Source organism: Macaca nemestrina, chromosome 15, assembly GCF_043159975.1.
Source record: "Macaca nemestrina isolate mMacNem1 chromosome 15, mMacNem.hap1, whole genome shotgun sequence".
Taxonomy (NCBI): Eukaryota; Metazoa; Chordata; class Mammalia; order Primates; family Cercopithecidae; genus Macaca; species Macaca nemestrina.
The window spans coordinates 29,446,727-29,468,419 of record NC_092139.1 but is presented as its reverse complement, the minus strand read 5'-3'; the positions used below and the strand labels follow the sequence as shown (position 1 = coordinate 29,468,419).

The 21,693-nt window shown below is 44.8% G+C and overlaps 1 protein-coding gene across 4 annotated transcripts in view; it reads right to left on the bottom strand.

Moving 5' to 3' along the window:
- The window catches only part of LOC105496263 (ubiquinol-cytochrome c reductase complex assembly factor 1), a 110,500-nt gene extending 104,982 nt beyond the window's left edge, over positions 1 to 5,518 (bottom strand). For all 4 annotated transcript variants that reach the window (XM_011766500.2, XM_011766502.3, XM_071079452.1 and 1 more), the window contains exon 1: positions 5,421 to 5,518. In XM_011766500.2, the coding sequence (XP_011764802.2) occupies positions 5,421 to 5,444 (24 nt within the window). In that variant the 5' untranslated portion in view covers positions 5,445 to 5,518. The remainder of the gene's footprint in view (positions 1 to 5,420) is intronic.
- Between the last annotated feature and the right edge of the window lie 16,175 nt (positions 5,519 to 21,693).

The window sequence follows — 21,693 nt, the reverse complement described above, 5'->3', positions numbered from 1 at the left end:
GAAGCTCTACTAACTCCAAATAGCATAAACACAAAGAGAGTTGCAGACACATCATATGCAAGCTGCCAAGAGACAAAGATTCTTTAAATGAGCAAGAGAAGAAACTCATCATATACAAAGCATCCTCAAGAACATTAACAGTTGATTTCTTCTCAGAAACTGTAGCAGCCAGAAGACAGTGGGATAAAATAGTCAAAACACAGAAAGACAAAGATTTTCAAACAAAAATTCTATATCCGGCAAAACTATTATTCGAAAGTGAAGGAAAAATGAAGATTTCCCAGATAAGCAAAATGGAAAGAATTTGTCAGTAGTAGACTTGCCCTGCAAGAATAAGGGAGACCTTCAGGTTGAAATGAAAGGAAACTACAGAATAACTCAAATCTACATGAAGAAATAAAGTAGACTAGTAAAAGTAACTGTTTGCGTAAATAAAAAATATGGTATAAATGGATTTTCTGTTTGTAATTTTTTTATTTTTCTTTTTAATTTAAAAGACAACTACAAGAAGAAATAATTATAAATATACATTGGTAGACATATAATGGATAAAGATGTAATTTAGATGCCAATAACACAACCTGGGGGAAGGAACAGAGCTACATAGAAAGAAAGTCTTTACATATTACTAAAATCAAGTTGGTATTAATCCAAACAAGACTGTTATGAATTAAGATGTTCATTGTAATCCCAGGGCAGGTCACTGAGAAAACAGCTCATAAAATATAGTAAAAGCTTGTAACATGTACACAAATTAGCTCAAAATGGATAAAAGACCAAAATGTAGGACCTAAAACAATAAAACTTTTAAAAGAAAACTTACGGGAATGGCTTCATGACATTGGATTTTGCAATGATTTCTTGGATACGATATCAAAAAAGTAGGCAATATTAGGGCCAGGCATGGTGGCTCATGCCTGTAATCCCAGCACTCTGGGAGGTTGAGGTGGGCGGATCACTTGAGGCCAGGAGTTTGAGACCAGCCTGGCCAACATGGGAAAAACCCCTCTCTATTAAAAACATAAAAATTAACCAGGTGTGCTGGTGCATGCCTGTAATCCCAGCTACTCAGGAGGCTGAGGCGGGAGAATTGCTTGAACCTGGGAGGCAGGGGCTGCAGTGAGTCTAGATTATGCCACTGCAGTCTAGCCTAGGTGACAGGGCAAGACCCTGTTAAAAAAAAAAAAAAAAAAAGAGTAGGCAATAAAAGAAAAAAGAAAAAAAAAAGTTGGACTTCATGAAAATTAAAAACTTTTGTGTATGAAATAACAGTATCAACAGACTGAAACAGCAACCCATAGGATAGGAAAAATACATGCAAATCATATATCTGATGAGGGATTGATACTCAAAATACATAAAAAACTTGCCAGATGCGGTGGGTCATGCCTGACCAACATGGCAAAACCCCATCTCTACTAAAAATACAAAATTTAAGGCTGGGCACGGTGGCTCACACTTCTAATCCTAGCACTTTGGGAGGCCGAGACAGGCAGATCACCTGAGGTCGGGAGTTTGAGACCATCCTGACCAACATGGGGAAACCCCGTCTTTACTAAAAATACAAAATTAGCTGGGCGTGGTGGTGTGGGCCTGTAATCCCAGCTACTCGGGAGGCTTAGGCAGGAGAATCATGTGAACTCCAGAGGCGGAGGTTGCAGTGAGCCGAGATCACGCCATTGCACTCCAGCCTGGGTAACAAGAGCGAAACTCCATCTCAAAAAGAAAAAAAACCTGAAGAGGTGCCCAATATCATTAGCCACCAGAGAAATGTAAATCAATACTACAATGAGACACCACTTCATAATTAGAATGGCTATTGTCAAAAAAAAAAACAGAAAATAAGGCCACGTGTGGTGGCTCACACCTGTAATCCTAACACTTTGAGAGGCAGAGGCAGGAGCATCACTTGAGCTCAGGAATTTGAGACCAGCCTGGGCAACACGGCAAAACCTCCTGTCTACTAAAAATGTAAAAATTAGCTGGGCTTGGTGGCACACACCTGTAGTCCCAGCTACTCGGGAGGCTAAGATGAGAGGATCACTTGAGCCCAGAAGTCGAGGCTGCAGTAAGCTGTCACTGGACCACTGCACTCTAGCCTGCGTGACAGATCAAGACCCTGTCTCAAAAACAAACAAAAACCAGAAAATACTAAGTGTTGGCAAGGATGTGGTGCAACTAACTGAAACCCTTGTGCACTGCTGGTGAGAATGTAAAACAGTGTATCTGCTGTGGAAAACAGTAGAACAATTCCTCAACAAATTAAACAGGCTGGACATAGTGGCTCACGCCTGTAATCCCAGCACTTTGGGAGGCCGAGGCAACAGAATTGCTTGAGCCCAGGAGTTCAAGACCAGCCCAGGCAACATAAGGAGACCCCATCTACAAAAAAGAAAAAAAAAATTAGCCAGGCACACACCTGTGGTCCCAGCTATTCAGGAGGTGAGGTGGGAGGATCACTTGAACCCAGGAGGTCAAGGCTGCAGTGAGCTATGACTGAGCCACTACACTTCAGCATGCATGATAGAGCGAGACCCTATCTCCAAAAAAAAAAGATAGAAAATTCTGACACATGCTACAACATGGATGAACTTTGAGGGCATTACGCTAAATGAAATAAGCCAGTCACAAAAGGTCAAATACTGTATGATTCCACTTATATGAGGTACACAGAGTAGTTAAACTCACAGAGACAGAAAGTAGAACGGTGGCTGCCAGGGGCTGGGGAGAAAAGACTATAGAGAACTATTAATAGGTTCAGAGTTTCAGTTTTACAAAATGAAAAGAATTCTGTGGATAAGGGTGGTAAAGATGGCACAATAGTGTAAATGCACTCAATACCACAGAAATGTATACTTAAAAAGTGCGGGCCTATAATCCCAGCTACTCGGGAGGCTGAGGCAGGAGAATCACTTGAACCCAGAAGGCAGAGGTTGCAGTGAGCCTAGATCACGCCATTGCACTCCAGCTTGGACAACAAGAGCAAAACTCCATCTCAGGAAAAAAAAAAGTTTAAACAGTAAATTTTGTTATATGTATTTTACCACAATTTTTAAAAATTTTCTAAAGTACAGGGTGGCTTTCTGTAATTTTTACGATTTCCAAAGAAAAGCAAAAACGATCACCAATGCCCAGGACAACTCATAAAAACCATAAGTATGTCCAGTTCTACTGATCAAATGCCCAGGCTCTCTGCTGTAGTCACTCAACAATAGCAGTGTTTGTTTCCTCCTCCTTCCCAAACCCATCACTGGAGAAGGGAAAATATTGGCTGACAAGACAAAAAGAGGAAAAAATAAGACAAGACTAACAAGAATGTTTCAGGAATACTTTTTTTTTTTTTGAGACAGAGTTTCACTCTTTCACCCAGGCTGGAGTGCACTGGCGCAATCTCAGCTCACTGCAACCTCTGCCTCCTGGGTTGAAGCAATTCTCGTGCCTCAGCCTCCCAAGTAGCTGGGATTACAGGCACCCACCACCAGGCCTAGCTAATTTTTGTATTTTTAGTAGAGACAGGGTTTCACCACGTTGGCCAGGCTGGTCTTGAACTCCTGGCCTCAAGTGATCCACCTGCCTCAGCCTCCCAATGTGCTGGGATTACACGTGTGAGCCACTGAGCCTGGCCAGGAATACTTCTCTGTGGTTCAATTTTCTTATCTGTAAAATAGAGGAAATAACATGCCCTCCTTTCCAAAGGGATGTTATAAGGATTAGGGAAGTATTTTAAAGTGCTTAGCACATAGTAAGTGCCCTATAAAATGTTAGTTATCAGGCCAGGCTCAGTGGCTCATGCCTGTAATCCCAGCACTTTGAGAGGCCAAGGGAGGCGGATCATGAGGTCAGGTGTTTGAGACCAGTCTGGCCAACATGGTGAAACCCCGTCTCTACTAAAAATACAAAAATTAGCCTGGCCTGGTGGCACACGCCTGTAATCCCAGCTACTCAGGAGGCTGAGGCAGGAGAATCGCTTGAACCTGTGAGGCAGAGGTCGCAGTGAGCTGAGATCACACCACTGAACTCCACCCTGGGTGACAGAGCAAGACTCTGTCTCAAAAAAAAAAAAAAAATTAGCTGGGTGTGGTGGTGCATGCCTGTCATCCCAGCTACTCGGGAGGCTAGCACAGGAGAATCGCTTGAACCTGGGAGTGGAAGGTGCAGTGAGCCGAGATCGCACCGCTGCACTCCAGCTTCGGCGACAGAGCAAGACTCTGTCTCAAAAAAAAACAACTAAAGGGTGGGAGGGGAAGAAAAAAAAAACACTAAATTCAGATCATACTAATTGCCATTTCCCCAGCAGTCCTCATTTCTGAATCAATTTCTGGCCTGAAATCAAACAATCACTTCACCAGGTGAATCTTTCTGGCAGTTACGGGGGGATTCTACAATTAAAAATTTACTCAACAGCAATTCAGGGTACCTCACTCTGCTAGGCTGGCAAGGAACACAAGAAGTAAAACTGCCGTCCTTGTAAGCCATATATAAAAAGATCAAAAACACAAATGTAAAATAACAATTCAAAAGATATCCAGAGGCAGGAATAGACCATGTCTACTATGAAAATCTATGTCTTTGACCCAATATTTGAAGACTCGCTAAAATTATAAACCCTCCCATCCCTCCATGATTAAAAACTAAGCTCTGTATCCTAACGTTTTTTCTGCTGCCACTTTCTTTTCTCTTTTAATTCCTAGAGGAAAGAGTATGCTAGAAGGATCAGGACTAAATCTCAAGAGGTGCAGTAGTTTCATACACGGGTGCTAAAGAGTCTAGTAGTCTTTCCTTACTTCATTCATTTATTCAACAAGTAATCATTTAGCACCTATGATGTGCCAGACATCATGTTAGGCAAAGTGAAAACGACCGAGACAGACATGGCTCCAATTCTCACGCAGCTTTCAATCTAATAATCTATATTCCACCTAACTGTACAGTTAAGAACTGACTTATGACCTATGAAAGAAACACTGAGAATCTCAGAATCTAAAGGGACTGCAGGAGATAAATGTCCTCGTTTTTCACATAGGGACAATGAGGCCCAAAAGTGACATGCTTAAAGTCACCTTATGCATCAGTGACAGTCAGGGACTAGAACACAGGTCTCCTGAAACTCCAATCAGTGTCCTACATGCTCCTCTCCCTGAGGGGAAGCAGTTACATGGGGGACGGAAGGAAAAGCAAACCCCATCAAATAAAGGCCAGATGTCACTCTTCCCCTCCTCGAAAGATAGGGGAGCTAAGGTCAAAACGGGGGTAGGAAGAGGTAGGAAGCTGCCTCAGTTTCCCCACGGAAAAGCGGCCACGCAGCCTAGCTATAACACAGGCTCCCCTCCTGCAATTCCTTCCAATCCCTCATGCCCTGCCTTGTCGAACTCCAACCCGGGACCCAGAGGGCTACCGTAGAAAATTACTCCTTCACTCACAAGGACTCGCACCAGCAACGCCATGTTCTTCAATAACCATTTCCGGGTGAAGAGTGAGCTTCCGGTGTCCCCTTTTCTACGTCCTCCTTTTGCCTGCGAAAGACTGGCACGGAAGACGCAGGCGCAGAGAGGCCGCTAAGCGCACGCGCGCTTGCTTTCTCGGCCGTGCATGAGGCTGTCATTCCCGGGCACGCGCCTCCCTGCTGTCTTCCTCGCTACACGTCAGAGTAGCTCAAATCCTTCTCCCATACCCGTCTTCTTGACCCAGACCTCGGGCTTTTCATACCCCTCTCTTTATTCCCCACCTAACCCAGCCCCACTCCTCAGCTCTTCCTTCCCAGACTCCATCCCAACACTTTTCAATGGGGGTTTAAAAGAACAGGACCTTGGGAAATCTCAGTCTTTAGAAAGAGCCAGAGGGCCTGTCGCGGTGGCTCACGCCTGTAATCCCACCACTTTGGGAGGCCGAGGCGGGCGGATCACCTGAGGTCAGGAGTTCGAGACCAGCCTGGCCAACATGGCAAAACCCCGTCTCTACTAAAAATACAAAGAAAGTAGCAAGGCATGGTGGTGTGTGCCTGTAATCCCAGGCGGAGTTTGCAGTGAGCCCAGATCGCGCCACTGCACTCCAGCCTGGGCGACAGAACAGGACTGTGTCTCAAAAAAAAAAAAAAAAAAGTCAGAGAAGGAGACTAAGATAAAAGGAATACGGGGGACAACTGAGTCCTGAAAGTCAAGGCAAGAGGGCGGTCATGTGCCTGGTAGAGGAAGAAATTTTTGGGATTTGTGGTTGGTTGGTTGTTTAAGGAGAACCTATTTGAATATTGATAGGAAAGGATTAGTGAAGAGTATACAGGGCAGTGCCTGTGGCTCACGCCTGTAATTCCAACACTTTGGGAGGCCGAGGCAGGTAGATCACCTGAGGTCAGGAGTTCAAGACCAGCCTAACCAACATGGTGAAACACTGTCTCTACTAAAAATACAAAAAAAATTAGCCAGGCATGGTGCCCTGTGCTGTAATCCCAGCTACTTGGGAGGCTGAGGCAGGAGAATCGCTTGAACCTGGGAGGCAGAGGTTGCAGTGAGCTGAGATTGGGCCACTGCACTCCAGCCTGGACGACAGAGCGAGACTGCGTGTCAAAAAAAAAAAAAGTATACAGGAGAATGAATCAAGGAGGCAAGGAGCTTCCTGAGGAAAGTGGCAGAGAACGGCCTTGGTAGAAGACTCCTCTTCCATTATATCCCAAGAGAAGAGAAGACAAAGTACTGGTGCTTTGGGGGTTGAGGGAGCAGAGGGGCAGGATGTTGAAGGACTTCTTTCATTTCATTCAGTCAACAAAGACCTATTGAGTCTTCCCTATGTACTGAACACAAGACATACTGGCTTCATGGAGTTCTTAGACTGGTGGGGGAGGCATAGGAACCCAGTGAAAAAAATAAAACCTGGGGAACTACTTTAGTTAGGTTGGTAAGGCCTCTCCAAGAAAGTGACATGTAAAATGAAATCTAAAGGAAGAAGAGGAGCTAGCCATGGGAAATAGCTTCACTCTATTATTTTATTCTTTTTAAAATTTATTGATTTTTTATTAATTGACAAAAAAATACATACTGTGTACAACAGGATGTTTTCTTTTTTTTTTTTTTTTTTTTTTGAGACAGAGTTTCACTCTTGTCGCCCAGGCTGGAGTGCAGTGGCGCAGTCTCGACTCACTGCAACCTCCACCTCCCGAGTTCAAGTGATTCTCCTGCCTCAGACTCCCAAGTAGCTGGGATTACAGATGCACACCACCACGCCTGGCTAATTTTTGTATTTTCAATAGAGACGGGGTTTCGCCATGTTGGCCAGGATGGTCTGAAACTCCTAACCTCAGGTGATCCACCCACATCAGCCTCCCAAAGTGCTGGGATTACAGGAGTGAGCCACCGTGCACCTAGCCAGGATGTTTTAAAACATGTATACATTGTGAAATGGCTAAGTCAAGCTAATTAATATATGCATTACCTCATATTTTTGTGCTAGAAATGCTTAAAATATGTTCTTTAGGCAATTTTCAAGAATACAATACATATTCATAGTAGCTACAGTCCCCATGTTATACAATAGATCTCTTCTGTTTTTGTTTTTGTTTTTGTTTTTGTTTGAGACGGAGTTTCACTCTTGTTGCCCAGACTGGAGTGCAATGGCGTGATCTTGGCTCATTGCAAACTCTGTCTCCCGAGTTCAAGTGATTCTCCTGCCTCAGCCTCCCGAGTAGCTGGGACTACAGGCATGCGCCACCATGCCCAACAATTTTATATTTTTAGTAGAGACGGGATTTCTCCATGTTGGTCAGGCTGGTCTCAAACTCTCGACCTCAGGTGATCCACCTGCCTTGGCCTCCCAAAGTGCTGGGATTACAGGTGTGAGTCACCGTGCCTGGCCTACAATAGATCTCCTGAATTTATCCCTCCCAACTGAAATTTTGTATCCTTTGACAAACATCTCCCCAGCCCCTAGTAACCACCATTCTACTCTCTACTACTATGAGTTCAACTTATTTAGATTACACATTTGAGAGAAATCAAGCAGGATTTGTCTTTCTATGCCTTGTTTATTTCTCTTAACATAATGTCCTCCCAGTTCATCCATGTTGTCAGAGATGTCAGCCTTTCCTTCTTTTTTTTTTTCCCTTGAGACAGAGCCTCGCTCTTGTCACCCAGGCTGGAGTGCAGTGGTGCAATCTCGGCTCACTGCAACCTCTGCCTCCCAGGTTTAAGCAATTCTCCTGCCTCAGCCTCCCGAGTAGCCTGGACTACAGGCATGTGCCATCACATGCAGCTAATTTTGTATTTTTAGTAGTGACGGGGTTTCTCCATGTTGGTCAGGCTGGTCTCAAGCTCCCGACCTCAGGTGATCGGCCAACCTTGGCTTCCCAAAGTGTTGGGATTACAGGCATGAGCCACCACGCCTGGACAGCATTTCCTTCTTCTTTAAAGCTGAATAGCATTCCATTATATATAAAAATCACTTTTTTGTGTTTTTTTTGAGACAGAGTCTTGCTCTGGCGCCCAGGCTGGAGTGCAGTGACATAGTCCCAGCTCACTGCAGCCTGTACCTCCTGGGTTCAAGCACTTCTTGTTCCTCAGTATCCCGAGTAGCTGGGACTACAGACGCGTGCCACCATGTCCAGCTAATTTTTGTATTTTTAGTAGACACAGGGTTTCCGCCATGCTGGCCAGGCTGGTCTCGAACTCCTGGCCTCAAGTGATCTGCCCGCCTGTGCCTCCCAAAGTACTGGGATTATAGGCATGAGCCACTGTACCTGGTCATAAACCACATTTTCTTTCTTTGTTGTTGTTGTTTTTTTTTTTTTTTTTTTTTTTTGAGACGGAGTCTCACTCTGCCACCACCAGGCTGGAGTGCAGTGACGCAATCTCAGCTCACTACAACCTCCCCGCACCAGGTTCAAGCGATTCTCCTGCCTCAGCCTCCTGAGTAACTGGGATTACAGGCATGTGCCACCACACACCCAGCTAATTTTTGCATTTTTAGTAGACATGGGTTTCACCATGTTGGCCAGGATGGTCTTGATCTCCTGACCTCATGATCTGCCCTCCTCGACCTCCCAAAGTGCTGGGATTACGGGCGTTAACCACCATGCCCGGCCACCACATTTTCTTTATCCGTTCATCCACTGATGGACACTTAGGTTAATTCCCTATCTTGGCTGTTGTGAATACCACTGCAATGAACATGTGGGGTCATATTTTAAAAAATCATTGCCGAGAACCAAGTCATGTAGCTTTTCCCCTATATTTTCTTCTTCTAGTAATTTTAGTTTGAGGTCTTGTGTTTAAGGCTTAAATCTATTTTGAAGTGATTTTTATTTGAGACAGGGTCTTTCTCTGTCACCCAGGCTGGAGTGCAGTGATGCAATTAAGGCTCACTGTAGCCTCGAAGTCCTGGGCTCAAGTGATCCTCCCCCATCAGCCTCTTGAATAGCTGGGTCCACAGGCGTGTGTCACCACGCCCGGCTAATTTTTTTATTTTTAGTAGAGACGGGGTACGGGGGGGTCTCCCTATGTTTCCCAGGCTTGTCTCAAACTTCTGGGCTTGAGCAATCCTCTCATCTCGGTCTCTCAAAGTGCTAGGATTAAAGGTGTAAGCCGTAACACCCAGCCCTCGATTTTTGTATATGGTATGAGATGAGAGTCTAATTTCGTTCTGCATGTGGATATCCAGTTGTCCCTACACCGTTTATTAAAAATACTGCCTTTTACCCATTGTGTGTTCTTTGCACCTTTGTTGAAAATCAATTGACTCTAAATGCATAGGTTTATTTTGGGGCTCTATTCTGTTCTATTGGTCTATGTACAAATGCTATTCTACCAGCAAATGTTGGGAAGTGGGAGAGGGAAAGAAGATTTCAGAACAGTCTTGAGGTAGGAAATAAAACAGTGTATTTTAAGGATGGGTGCAGTGCCTCATGCCTGTAATCCCAACACTTTTGGGGGCCAAGGCAGGTGGATCACCTGAGACCAGGAGTTCAGAGACCAACCTGGGCAACATGGCTAAACCCTGTCTCTACCAAAAAATACAAAAAATTAGCCGGCTATGGTGGCAGGTTGCTCTGTCGCCCAGGCTGGAGTTTAGTGGCGCAATCTCAGATCACTGCAACCTCCGCCTCCAGGGTTCAAGTGATTTTTCTGCCTCAGCTTCCCAAGTAGCTGGGACTACAGGTGGGCACCACCATGCCCGGCTAAGTTTTGTATTTTTAGTAGAGACGGGATTTTACCATATTGTCCAGGCTCTTCTCAAACTCCTGACCTTGTGATCCGCCCTCCTCGGCCTCCCAAAGTGCTGGGATTACAGGCGTGAGCCACCGTGCCTGGCTGGAGGAATTATATTTCAAGAGACAGGATCTCTCTATGTTGCCCAAGCTGGTCATGAACTCCTGGGCTCAAGGGATCCTCCTGCCTCAGCCTCCTGAGTAACTGGGACTACATGTGAAAGCCACCATACCCAGCCATTGGAGGATATTAAGTAGGGAGGGCTACCTAATTCATATTTAAGAAGTTGACTTTGGGCCATGCACGGTGGCTCACGCCTGTAATCCCAACATTTTGGGAGGCCAAGGTGGGCAGATCTCTTGAGCCCACGAGTTTGAGACCAGCCTGGGTAACATGGCAAAACCCTGTATCTAATAAAAGCACAAAAAAATTAGCTGTTTGTGGTGGTATGTGCTTGTGGTCTCAGCTACTCAGGAGGCTGAGATGGGAGAATCACCTGAGCCTGGGGAGGTCGAGGCCACAGTGAGCATTGATCGTGCCACCGTACTCCAGCCTGGGTGACAAAGTGAGACCCTGTCTCAAAAAATATATACATGAATTAATTAAAATAAAAAATCAAGAAACAGTTTTTGTTGTTGTTTGTTTGTTTGTTTGTTTTTTGAGATGGAGTCTTGCTGTGTCACCCAGGCTGGAGTGCAATGGCGTGATCTTGTCTCACACAACCTCCGCCTCCTGGGTTCAAGCGATTCTCCCGTCTCAGCCTCCCAAGTAGTTGGGATTACAGGCACGCACCACCGAGCCCAGCTAATTTTTGTATTTTTGGTAGAGTCAGGGTTTCACCATATTGGTCAGGCTGGTCTCGAATTCCTGGCCTCAGGCGATCTGCCCGCCTCTGCCTTCAAAGTTCTGGGACTACAGGCATAAGCCACCACACCCGGCATTTTAAAATTTTATATAGAATTTTTGTATAGATCCAGTTCATTTTAACAACTGTTCTATCAGCCGGGCACTGTGGCTCACGCCTGTAATCCCAATACTTTGGGGGGCCAAGGTGGGTAGATCACTTGAGGTCAGGAGTTTGAGACCAGCCTGACCAACATTGAGAAACCCTGTCTCTACTAAAAATACAAAATTAGCTGGGCTCGGTGGCACGTGCCTGTGATCCCAGCTACTCAGGAGGCTGAGGCAGGAGAATCATTTGAACCTAGGAGGCAGAGGTTGCGGTGAGCCGAGATCACGCCATTGCACTCCAGCCTGGGCAACAAGAGCGAAACTCAGTCTCAAAAAAACAAAACAAAACAAACAAACAAAAAAACTGTTCTATCATATGACTATACCACAGATATGGTATAGTTGATAGACAGCTTTTTTCCATTTTTTTCTAATAACCAATATTAGAATTCTTGAACATTCTTGTACATTTAAGAGAAAAATAATTTTTTTTGGAAAACAGGATCTCTGTCTCCCAGCCTGGAGTGCAGTGGCACAGTCATAGCTCACTGCAGCCTCAGCCTCCTGCATTTAAGTGACCCTCTTGCCCAGCCTTCTAAGTAGTTAGGACTGTAGGCAGGGGCCACGTACGCCCAGGTTAAGAACAAAAATGTTAATGGCATCAGTCTATTTCTGTGTGATTTTTCTCCAGTCATTTGCTGTCTTAGTATTAGCAGGAGAGAGAGCTAGAGTTGGATTCAATGAAGGATTAGGGTGTTTCCAGGTCAGCAATGGATGTAATCAGAGCATAGAAAGTGCCAGTGTTGTCTGGATCAGCAGGTCAATAGATCGAGACCATTCTGGACAACATGGTGAAACTCCATCTCTACTAAAAATACAAAAACAAATTAGCTGGGCATGGTGGCACGCACCTGTAGTCCCAGCTACTTGGGAGGCTGAGGTAGGAGAATCACTTGAACCCAGTAGGCAGAGGTTGCAGTGAGCCGAGATCATGCCATTGCACTCCAGCCTGGCAACAGAACAAGACTCCATCTCGCAAAAAATAAATAAATAAATAAATAAATGCCGATGTTGTCAAGAAAGTTTCAAATGATAAGCCAGGAAATCTGTATGGTGAAAGAAATAAAGAGAGGGAGGAGCTGTTAGAAAATATAAAGGAACAAATGAATAAAATAAAATGTTAAGAGAATAATTGAATGAGAACTTAAAAGATAAGAAATTGGGGTCAGACAGTGAGATGTTCGAATTTAATATTTCAGAATTAGAGGTGGCTGTGGAAGAATGTGGCTGAAGTGAAGTGAAACTGAAAAGTCCCTGAAGTGGAGGCCTTGAACGAGTTGAGAACCCAGAATTTGGGATGTGTCATGTACACAGACATTTAGGTTGCCTAGGACGATGGCTAGACTCAGAATGAAGAGGCATACACAACGTCTGATGCCAAAGCCTACGATAAACAGAGTATCCATCAGGTTGGTAGTAGAATGAACATATAGCATGAGCCTTAGAGGAGCAGCAGGTTGGGGTAATGGACTGAAAGTATGTGACAGCAAGTGGATGAAGACTCCAACTCCAGTCTTATTTTTTTTTTTCTTTTTTTTTTTCGAGACAAGTTCTGGCCCTGTCAAACAGGCTGGAGTACAGTGGTGCAATCTCGGCTCACTGCAACCTCCACCTCCCAGGTTCATGCGATTCTCCTGCCTCAGCCTCCCGCGTAGTTGGGATTACAGGCGCACACCACCACACCTGGCTAATTTTTTGTATTTTTAGTACAGACAGGGTTTCACCATGTTGGCCAGACTGGCCTCAAACTCCTGACTTCGTGATCCACACACCTCAGCCTCCCAAAGTGCTGGGATTACAGGTGTGATCCACCAGACCTGGACAACTCCCAGTCTTAACACAAACAGAGCATGCAGTGATGACAGATAACATTCCAGGGAGGGCTACAAGGGAAGTAATATTCAAATGGGAAGGCCAGGTTTCATGAATGCAGAAAGTAGAAGGAACTTTCTAGAACAGACTGGCAGTATAGACAACTTTATCTCACATAGATTCCATAGTCCTCTCGCAGAGGACTCCCCATTCTCCTTAACCTCAGCTCCCCAGTGCTGCTCAGCTTCCCTCCGCTGCCAGAGCTCCTCAACTTCTTATACCCCAAACCCTCAGCCTGAAGCCCTGGCGATCTCCACTGTTCTCCCTAAGCTCCCTCTGCCCATCTTTCTTTTCACAGTGACTTCACCCCTCAGAATTCCCATACTTCTTTATAGGCCCCACATTGAAACCTAGCCATTTATTTAAAATAAAACAATTGGGCCAAGCATGGTGGCTCATGCCCGTAATCTCAGCAACTCAGGCGGCCCAGGCAAGAGGATCACTTGAGGCCAGGAGTTTGAGACCATTTTGGGCAACGTGGTGAGACCCCATCTCTACAAACAGTTTTTTGTTTTTTTTTTTTTAGAGAGAGTGTCGCTCTGTCGCCCAGGCTGGAGCGATCTCAGCTCACTGCAACTTCTTGGAAAACAGTCTGGCTGTTCTATGAATGCTAAACATAGAGTTACCATATGATTCAACCATTCCATTCCAAGGTATATATCCAAGAGAAATGAAAACATATGTCCACACAAAACTTGTTTGCAAATGTTCATCACAGCATTATTCATAACAGTAGAAAAGTAGAAGCAACCTAGATATCCATCGACCAATGAATAGATAAAAACAATATGGTGGCCAGACACAGTGGCTCACACCTGTAATCCCAGCACTGTGGGAGGCCGAGGCGGGGGATCACTTGAGGTCGGGAGTTCGAGACCAGCCTGGCCAACATGGCAAAACCCTGTCTCTACTAAAAATACCAAAAAAATTAGCCAGGCGTGGTGGCAGGCACCTGTAATCCCAGCTACTTAGGAGGCTGAGGCAGGAAAACTGCTTGAACCTGGGAGGTGGAGGTTGCAGTGAGCCGAGATCGTGCCATTGCACTCCAATCCAGCCTAGGCAACAAGAGCAAAACTAAAAAACAAAACAAACAAACAAACAAACAAAAAAACCACAATATAGTATATCCAGACAATGGATTATTATGCAGCAATAAAAAGAAATGAAGTACTAATACGTGCTACAACATGGATGACCCTCAAAAAACATTAAATGAAAGAAATCAGTCACAAGAGGTCACATATTGGATTATTCCATTTCTATGAAGTGTGCTTCCCCACCCACTCCCATGGCCAATTTTAGACCTCATCACCAGAATTGTTTGAATTCTGAAATTTTTAATTTATGTCATTCTGTGTTCTCACCATCCTATTATTCTGGTTTTCATTCATTACTCCGAGTACACCTGTCGTTCTACCCCCATTGAGACACTGCACTTTTTATCTCTTCTCTTTATAGTCTGTTGACCCTCTCACCTATTTGGTTCTTCCATCTAGTTCCCATCCGGTCTATCGTTTTAATTTCTCTCTTGCCAGTATTAACTCCCTTGCTCAATTGTCTTCCTATCTTGTCCACCTAGAAAGACCTCAACCCTGCAATTGTGTATTTTTTCCATGCCTGCCTCTGGATTCTTGAGTACTATTGAAGAAAATCAAGCAAAGATTATATTGGTACCAATAAATATGGTTTTCAACTTTTACTAAGTTCTACTCTGTCCTCCTTCTCCAAAACCACCATTTATAACTACATTAGATTGTTAGGGCTGCCATAACAAAGTGCCACTAAGTGGGTGGCTTAAAGCAATGGAAATTTATTGTTTGGTAGTTATGAAGTCTGAAAGTCTGAAATCAAGGTGTTGGCAGGGCTACGCTCTATCCACAGGCTCCAGGAGAGGAACCTTCCTTGCCTTTTCTAGCTTCTGGAGGTTGCCAACAATCCCTGGCATTTCTTACCTAGCACCTGCATAACTCCAATCTCTGCCGCTGTTATCACATGACATTCTCCCTCCCTGCGTGTTTGTCTCTGTGTCTCTTCTATTCTTCTTCTTCTTCTTCTTTTTTTTTTTTTTTTTTTTTTGAGATGGAGTCTTGCTTTGACACTCAGGCTGGAGTGCAATGGCGCTGTCTCCACTCACTGCAACCTCCACCTCCCAGGTTCAAGCGATTCTCCTGCCTCAGCCTCCTAAGTAGCTGGGATTACAGGCGCCCACCACCACGCCCAGCTAATTTTTATATTTTTAGTAGAGACTGGGTTTCACCGTGTTGGCAAGGCTGGTCTCGAACTCTTGACCTCATGGTCCACCCGCCTTGGCCTCCCAAAGTGCTGGGATTACAGATATGAGCTACCATGCCCGGCCAATACATATGAATTCTATCTGCACCTCTCCAATCCTCCACTGCCTCCTTCATAGGTAAGACTATAGTCTTCTCTCACCTGGACTACTACAACTGACTTGGTCAGCAAGTTATGTTAATAGAGCATTTCGGGCAGAAAGAACAGCACATGAAAAGGCATTGAGGTAAGAATTGGCTTGATTTTGAGGACAAAAGGAAAGCCAAGGTCAGTGTGACTGGAAGGTAATGAGTAAGGGTTGCAGTATAAAAGATGAGGTCTGAGGCCGGGGGCAGTGGCTCACGCCTGTAATCCCAGCACTTTGGAAGGCCGAGGTGGGTGGATCACGAGGTCAGGAGGTTGAGACCATCCTGGCTAACTCGGTGAAACCCCGTCTCTACTAAAAATACAAAAAATTAGCCGAGTGTGGTGGCAGGCGCCTATATTACCAGCTACTTGGGAGGCTGAGGCAGAATGGCATGAACCCGGGAGGCAGAGCTTGCAGTGAGCGGAGATGGCGCCACTGCACTCCAACCTGGGCGATAGAGTGAGACTCCATCTCAAAAAAAAATACCAATGAGGTCTGAGAGGCAGACAGAGTCCAGATTTTGGAGACCTTGAAGGTCCATGATAAGGAGTTTGCATTTTATTTTATTTTAAGCAAAGCGGTGACATGTTTTAAAAGGGCTCTCTTAGCTGGTTTACAGAGAATAGGTTGTAGATCATAGCGTAGTTTACTTCCAGCATGTTCTCTAGGCTTGGCAAGGTGAGATGTTAATGCGACCCCAATTTTAGGGCTTGCTCTAGCTTGCTTTCACTGTATATGAAACTGGAAAGCTATCCAAGTTGTTTTCATTTTAGCTTCAAATAAGGAAACCTCTTTTATTCTCTGTTAACTGCCAAGGATCAAGAGTCCCTCCCTGGAAGAGGCAAGGTGATACATTCTTTCCCTGGGGAAAAAAACTGTCACAGGAAGCCAGAAAGAAGAAGGGAAGGGGGGCAGTGTCCCAATCCCATTGGATTATGCAATCAAGCTGAAGGTACCCATCTCCATTCAAATAAAGTGATTGTGCTTTCCTAAAATGAAAAGCCATTGTCTATCAAGAACTTATGCTCATTTATGAATTTATCTATGTGAAAATATTTAGGAAAGTTAAATATTTAATAAATCACCTTTTTTTTTTTTTTTTTTTTTTTTTTGAGACAGAGTCTCACTCCGTTGCCCAGGCTGGAGTGCAATGGCGCAATCGCGATCGCGGCTCACCACAAACTCTGTCTCCCGGATTCAAGCAATTCTCCTGCCTCAGCCACCTGAGTAGCTGGGATTACAGGTGCCTACCACCACGCCCGGCTAATTTTTGTATTTTTAGTAGACATGAGGTTTCACCATGTTGGCCAGACTGGTCTTGATCAACAAGTAATGTTGATAGCACATCCTGACCTCAGGTGATCCACCCGCCTCGGCTTCCCAAAGTGCTGGGATTATAGGTGTGAGCCACCACACCCAGCCAATCACCTTTTTTTTTAGAGACAGGGTCTCCCTCTGTCACCCATGCTGAGTGCAGTGGCATGATCACAACTCACTGCAACCTCAAACTCCCAGCTCAAGTGATCCTCCTGCCACAGCCTCCCAAGTAGCTGGGACCACAGGCACATGCCACTAGGCCCAGGTAATTATTTTTACTTTTTGTAGAGATGGGGTCTTGCTATGTTGCCCAGGCTGGTCTCAAATTCCTGGACACAAGCAATCCTCCCACCTGGGCTTCCGAAAATGCTGGGATTATAGGTGTGAGCCACCATGCCCAGCCATAAATCATGGTTTGTTTTTTGTTTTTTTGAGACAGTCTCACTCCATCACCCAAGCTGGTGTGCAGTGGCACGATCTTGGCTAACTGCAACCTCCGTCTTCAAGAGATTCTCCTGCCTCAGCTTCCTGAGTAGCGGAATTACAAGTGCACACCACCACATGTGGCTAATTTTTGTATTTTTAGTAGAGACAGGATTTCACCATGCTTGCTGGTCTCAAACTCCTGACCTCAAGTGATCCACCTGACTCAGTCTCCCAAAATGTTGGGATTACAGGTATGAGCCACTGACCCTGGCCAAATGACCTTTATTAAAAAGATGAATTTTATACTGAAACTGTTCTAGAACATTCAGAATATATATACTCTAGGACAATATTTGCCAATGGGATCAGTTATAATGTCTGTTTTTCTTTGAGGAACAGTCTGTGCCCTTTACCTGTCAATTAACCCAGCAGAGAGCTGGTTTCCGTGTCTTATTGGCCCCCACACAGAATCGTTTTATTTGCCCCTTAGTGCAGTGCAAACAATTTTTTCTTTTTTCTGAGACAGAGTCTCACTCTGGAGTCGCCCAGGCTGGAGTGCCGTGGCCGGATCTCAGCTCACTGCAAGCTCTGCCTCCCAGGTTTACGCCATTCTCCTGCCTCAGCCTCCCGAGTAGCTGGGACTACAGGCGCCCGCCACCTCGCCCGTCTAGTTTTTTATATTTTTTAGTAGAGACGGGGTTTCACCGTGTTAGCCAGGATGGTCTCGATTTCCTGACCTCGTGATCCGCCCGTCTCGGCCTCCCAAAGTGCTGGGATTATAGACTTGAGCCACCGCACCCGGCCAGTGCAAACAATTTTAAGAAACCATTCTATTGGCCAGGCACAGTGGTTCATGCCTGTAATTCCAGCACTTTGGGAGGCTGAGACTGGCGGATCACTTGAGGTCAGGAGTTCGAGACTAGCCTGGCTGATGTGGTGAAACCCTGTCTCTACTAAAAATACAAAAAGTAGCCAGGTGTGGTGTCATGTACCTGTAATCCCAGCTACTCGGGAGGCTGAGGCATGAGAATCTCTTGAACCTGGGAGGAGAAGTTTACAGTGAGCCAAGATCACGCCACTGTACTACAGCCTGGATGACAGAACAAGACTCCATTTCAAAAAAAAAAAAAAAAAAAAACCTTTCTATAAACCTTATTGCTGTGTTTATTGTAATAATGTAATCGAAGATATTTGTTACATTAGTTTTCAAGAATGGCTGTACAATTTGCTGAGCAATGCTTGATTAACTCAGATGCAATAATCTGTGTAATAGCCTCTTTTCTTGCTTTGTATTGGTTGCTAGACAGCTTAGGTATTGCTCGCCTGTGGCAGATATAGATCATTATGATCCACATTTTAGCCCCATTCTTGGCTTCATTTTGTTCCCTTGTTTTCTTTTACTGTTGACTCACATTTGATTTATCTTGTCTTGCTTTTTACATATCTTACTAAGACTTTAAAATCAATTCTTAAACATGGCAAAATATGAAGGGTGAACAATATTGAATATACTGAAACCGTTTCCAAGCAGGCATTAAATTCTATCCTTTTTTGAAACAGAGTCTCATTTTGCCGCCCGGATTGGAGTGCAGTGGCACGATCTCGGCTCACTGCAGCCTCCGCTTCCCAGGCTCATGCCTCAGTCTCCTGAGTACCTGGGATTACAGGCATGTGCCACCACGCCCAGCTAATTTTTGTATTCTTAGTAGAGACAGGGTTTTGCCATGCTGGCCAGGTGGTCCCAAACTCCTGGGCTCAAATGATCCATCTGCCTCGACCTCCCAAAGTGCTGGACGGGTAGATCACTTGAGCTTAGGAGTTCAAGACCAGCCTGGGCAACATGGCAAGACCCCATCCCTACAAAAAAGAGATAAATGAATTGTTGGCTGTGGTGGTGCACAGCTGTGGTCCCAGCTACTCAGGAGGCTGAGATGGGAGATTGCTTGAGTCCAGGAGGCAGAGGTTACGGTGAACCAAGATTGCACCACTGCACTCTAGCCTGGGCCACAGAGGGAGACACTGTCTCAAAAAAAAAAAGGTAAAAATATGGCCAGGCACGGTGACTTACACTTGTAATCCCAGCACTTTGGGAGGCTGAGACAGGCGGATCACCTGAGGTCAGGAGTTTGAGACCAGCCTGGCCAACATGGTGAAACCTCGTCTCTACTAAAAATTAAAAAAAAAAATAGCCAGGCATGGTGGCAGGCACCTGTATTCCAGCTACGTGGAAGGCTGAGGCAGGAGAATAGCTTGAACGTGGGAGGCAGAGGTTGCAGGGAGCTGAGATGGTGCCATTGCACTCCAGCCTGAGTAACAAGAACGAAACTCAATCCCAAAAAAAATTAATAAATAAAAAGTAAAAAATAATGGAAATTATTTGTTTGCATTCCTGTCTCTATAACTAGACTGTAAACTCCTTTTGAAGACAGTTATTGTTCATTCATTCAACAAATACAATGGAGTCACATTATGTACCCAGTTGATTTACTTGACTTCTTAGGAAAAACATAAAAAAAGAAGAAAGACCAATACTCTATGATTCCACTTATGTAAGGTACCTGGAGTAGTCACATTCATTGAGACAGAAAGTAGAAGGGTGGCTACCAGGGGCTGGGAAGAAAAGGAAATGGGAAGTTGCTCAATGGGTGTAGAATTTCAGTTTTGCAAGATAAAAAAACTCTAGAGATCTGTTGCTCAGCAATGTGAATATAGTTAACAGTATAAAGTATGTGTTTCAAAATGGCTAAGATGGTACATTTTGTTCTGTGTTTATTACCACAATTTTTTTAAAAAAAGAAAAGGAAGAAGAATCAACTAGCGGTGCCTGAGATGAGAATATGAATCTGTGCTGTTTCCATGGCTGGTCTTGGTTCCTTCCTTCATAGAATATGCATCTCATTGGGCTGAATATGATTTTATTGTTTAAAGATAAATGTTTCTGGCCAGGCGCGGTGGCTCACGCCTGTAATCCCAGCACTTTGGGAGGCTGAGGCAGGTGGATCACCTGAGGTCAGGAGTTCAAGACCACCCTGGCCAACATGGTGAAACCCTGTCTCTACTAAAAATACAAAAATTAGCCGGGCATGATGGCAGGCGCCCATAATCTCAGCTACTTGGGAGGCTGAAGCAAGAGAATTGCTTGAGCCCGGAAGGCAGAGGTTGCAGTGAGCCAAGATCGTGCCACTACACTCCAGCCAGGGCAACAAGAGTAAAACTTCATCTCAAAAAAACAAAAAAAAAAGATAAATGTTTTTTACAACATGGCCCCTTCCTGCAAGCCAGCTGCTTACATGGGCCTTAATCAAAGAAACTGTTTTCGTATTGGAGGGGGAAAATGGTCATACTAAACTCATTAAGAGAGAGTTAAAGAATCTTCAAGGATTGTTTTTATTATATGAGTACTACCAAATAGTACAATATGTTACATATCCAAAATATATTACATATATTGTGGAGTTCCTGGTACCAGTTTTTACTACTGTTTTCTTTCCTCACCAACTCTCAAGTGATATGTCTGATCTTTGAGGCCCTGGCTCTTGGGTTTTCTCTGTTTTCCAAGTCAGCACCTCTCAGAAGGCAAGTGGACAGCCTCCAGTGCCCACACCTAAGGGACCTGGCAGCTCCCAGCTGAAGCCATCCTTCACAGAGTCAGTGGAACCAATCATCACCACGATATGATTTTAAGGATGGGAAGATATGTCCTCTGCACCTTGCTAACTCATGGTATTCATTTGCTCATATAGTCCCTATGCTGAACATGCCTTCCTTGAACCCTGCTATGGCTTGAGTATTTTGAGTGTGTCCTCCAAACGCTCACGTGTTGGAAACTTAATCCCTAATACCATAGCATTGGGAGGTAGACCCTAATAAGAATGCGATTGGGTCATAAAGGGCAGAGCCATTGGGAACTGATTAATGTTGTTATCACAGAAGCAGGTTAGTTATTATGAGTGGGTTTTTTTGTTTGTTTGCTTTTTGGGTTTTTTTTTTTTTTGAGACGGAGTCTCACTCTGTCACCCAGGCTGGAGTGCAGTGGCATGATCTTGGCTTACTGCAACTTCCACCTCCCAGGTTCAAGCGATTCTCTTGCCTCAGCCTTTTGAGTAGCTGGGATTACAGGTGCACACCACCATGCCTGGCTAATTTTTCTATTTCTAGTAGAGACAGGATTTCTACTAAACCCCGTCAGGGCTGGTCTTGAACTCCTGTCCTTATGATCCGCCCACTTTGGCCTCCCAAAGTGCTGAGATTATAGGCGTGAGCCACCGCGCCCAGCCGAGAGTGAGTTGTTATAAAGCGAATCCAGCCCCTCATGCCTCTCTCTGTTTCACATGTTCGCTTCCACCTTCTGCCCTTTGCCCATGGGATAAAGCAGCACGAGGGCCTCACCGGATGCCAGCACCATACTCTTTTTTTTTTTTTTTTTGAGACGGAGTCTCACTCTGTCGCCCGGGCTGG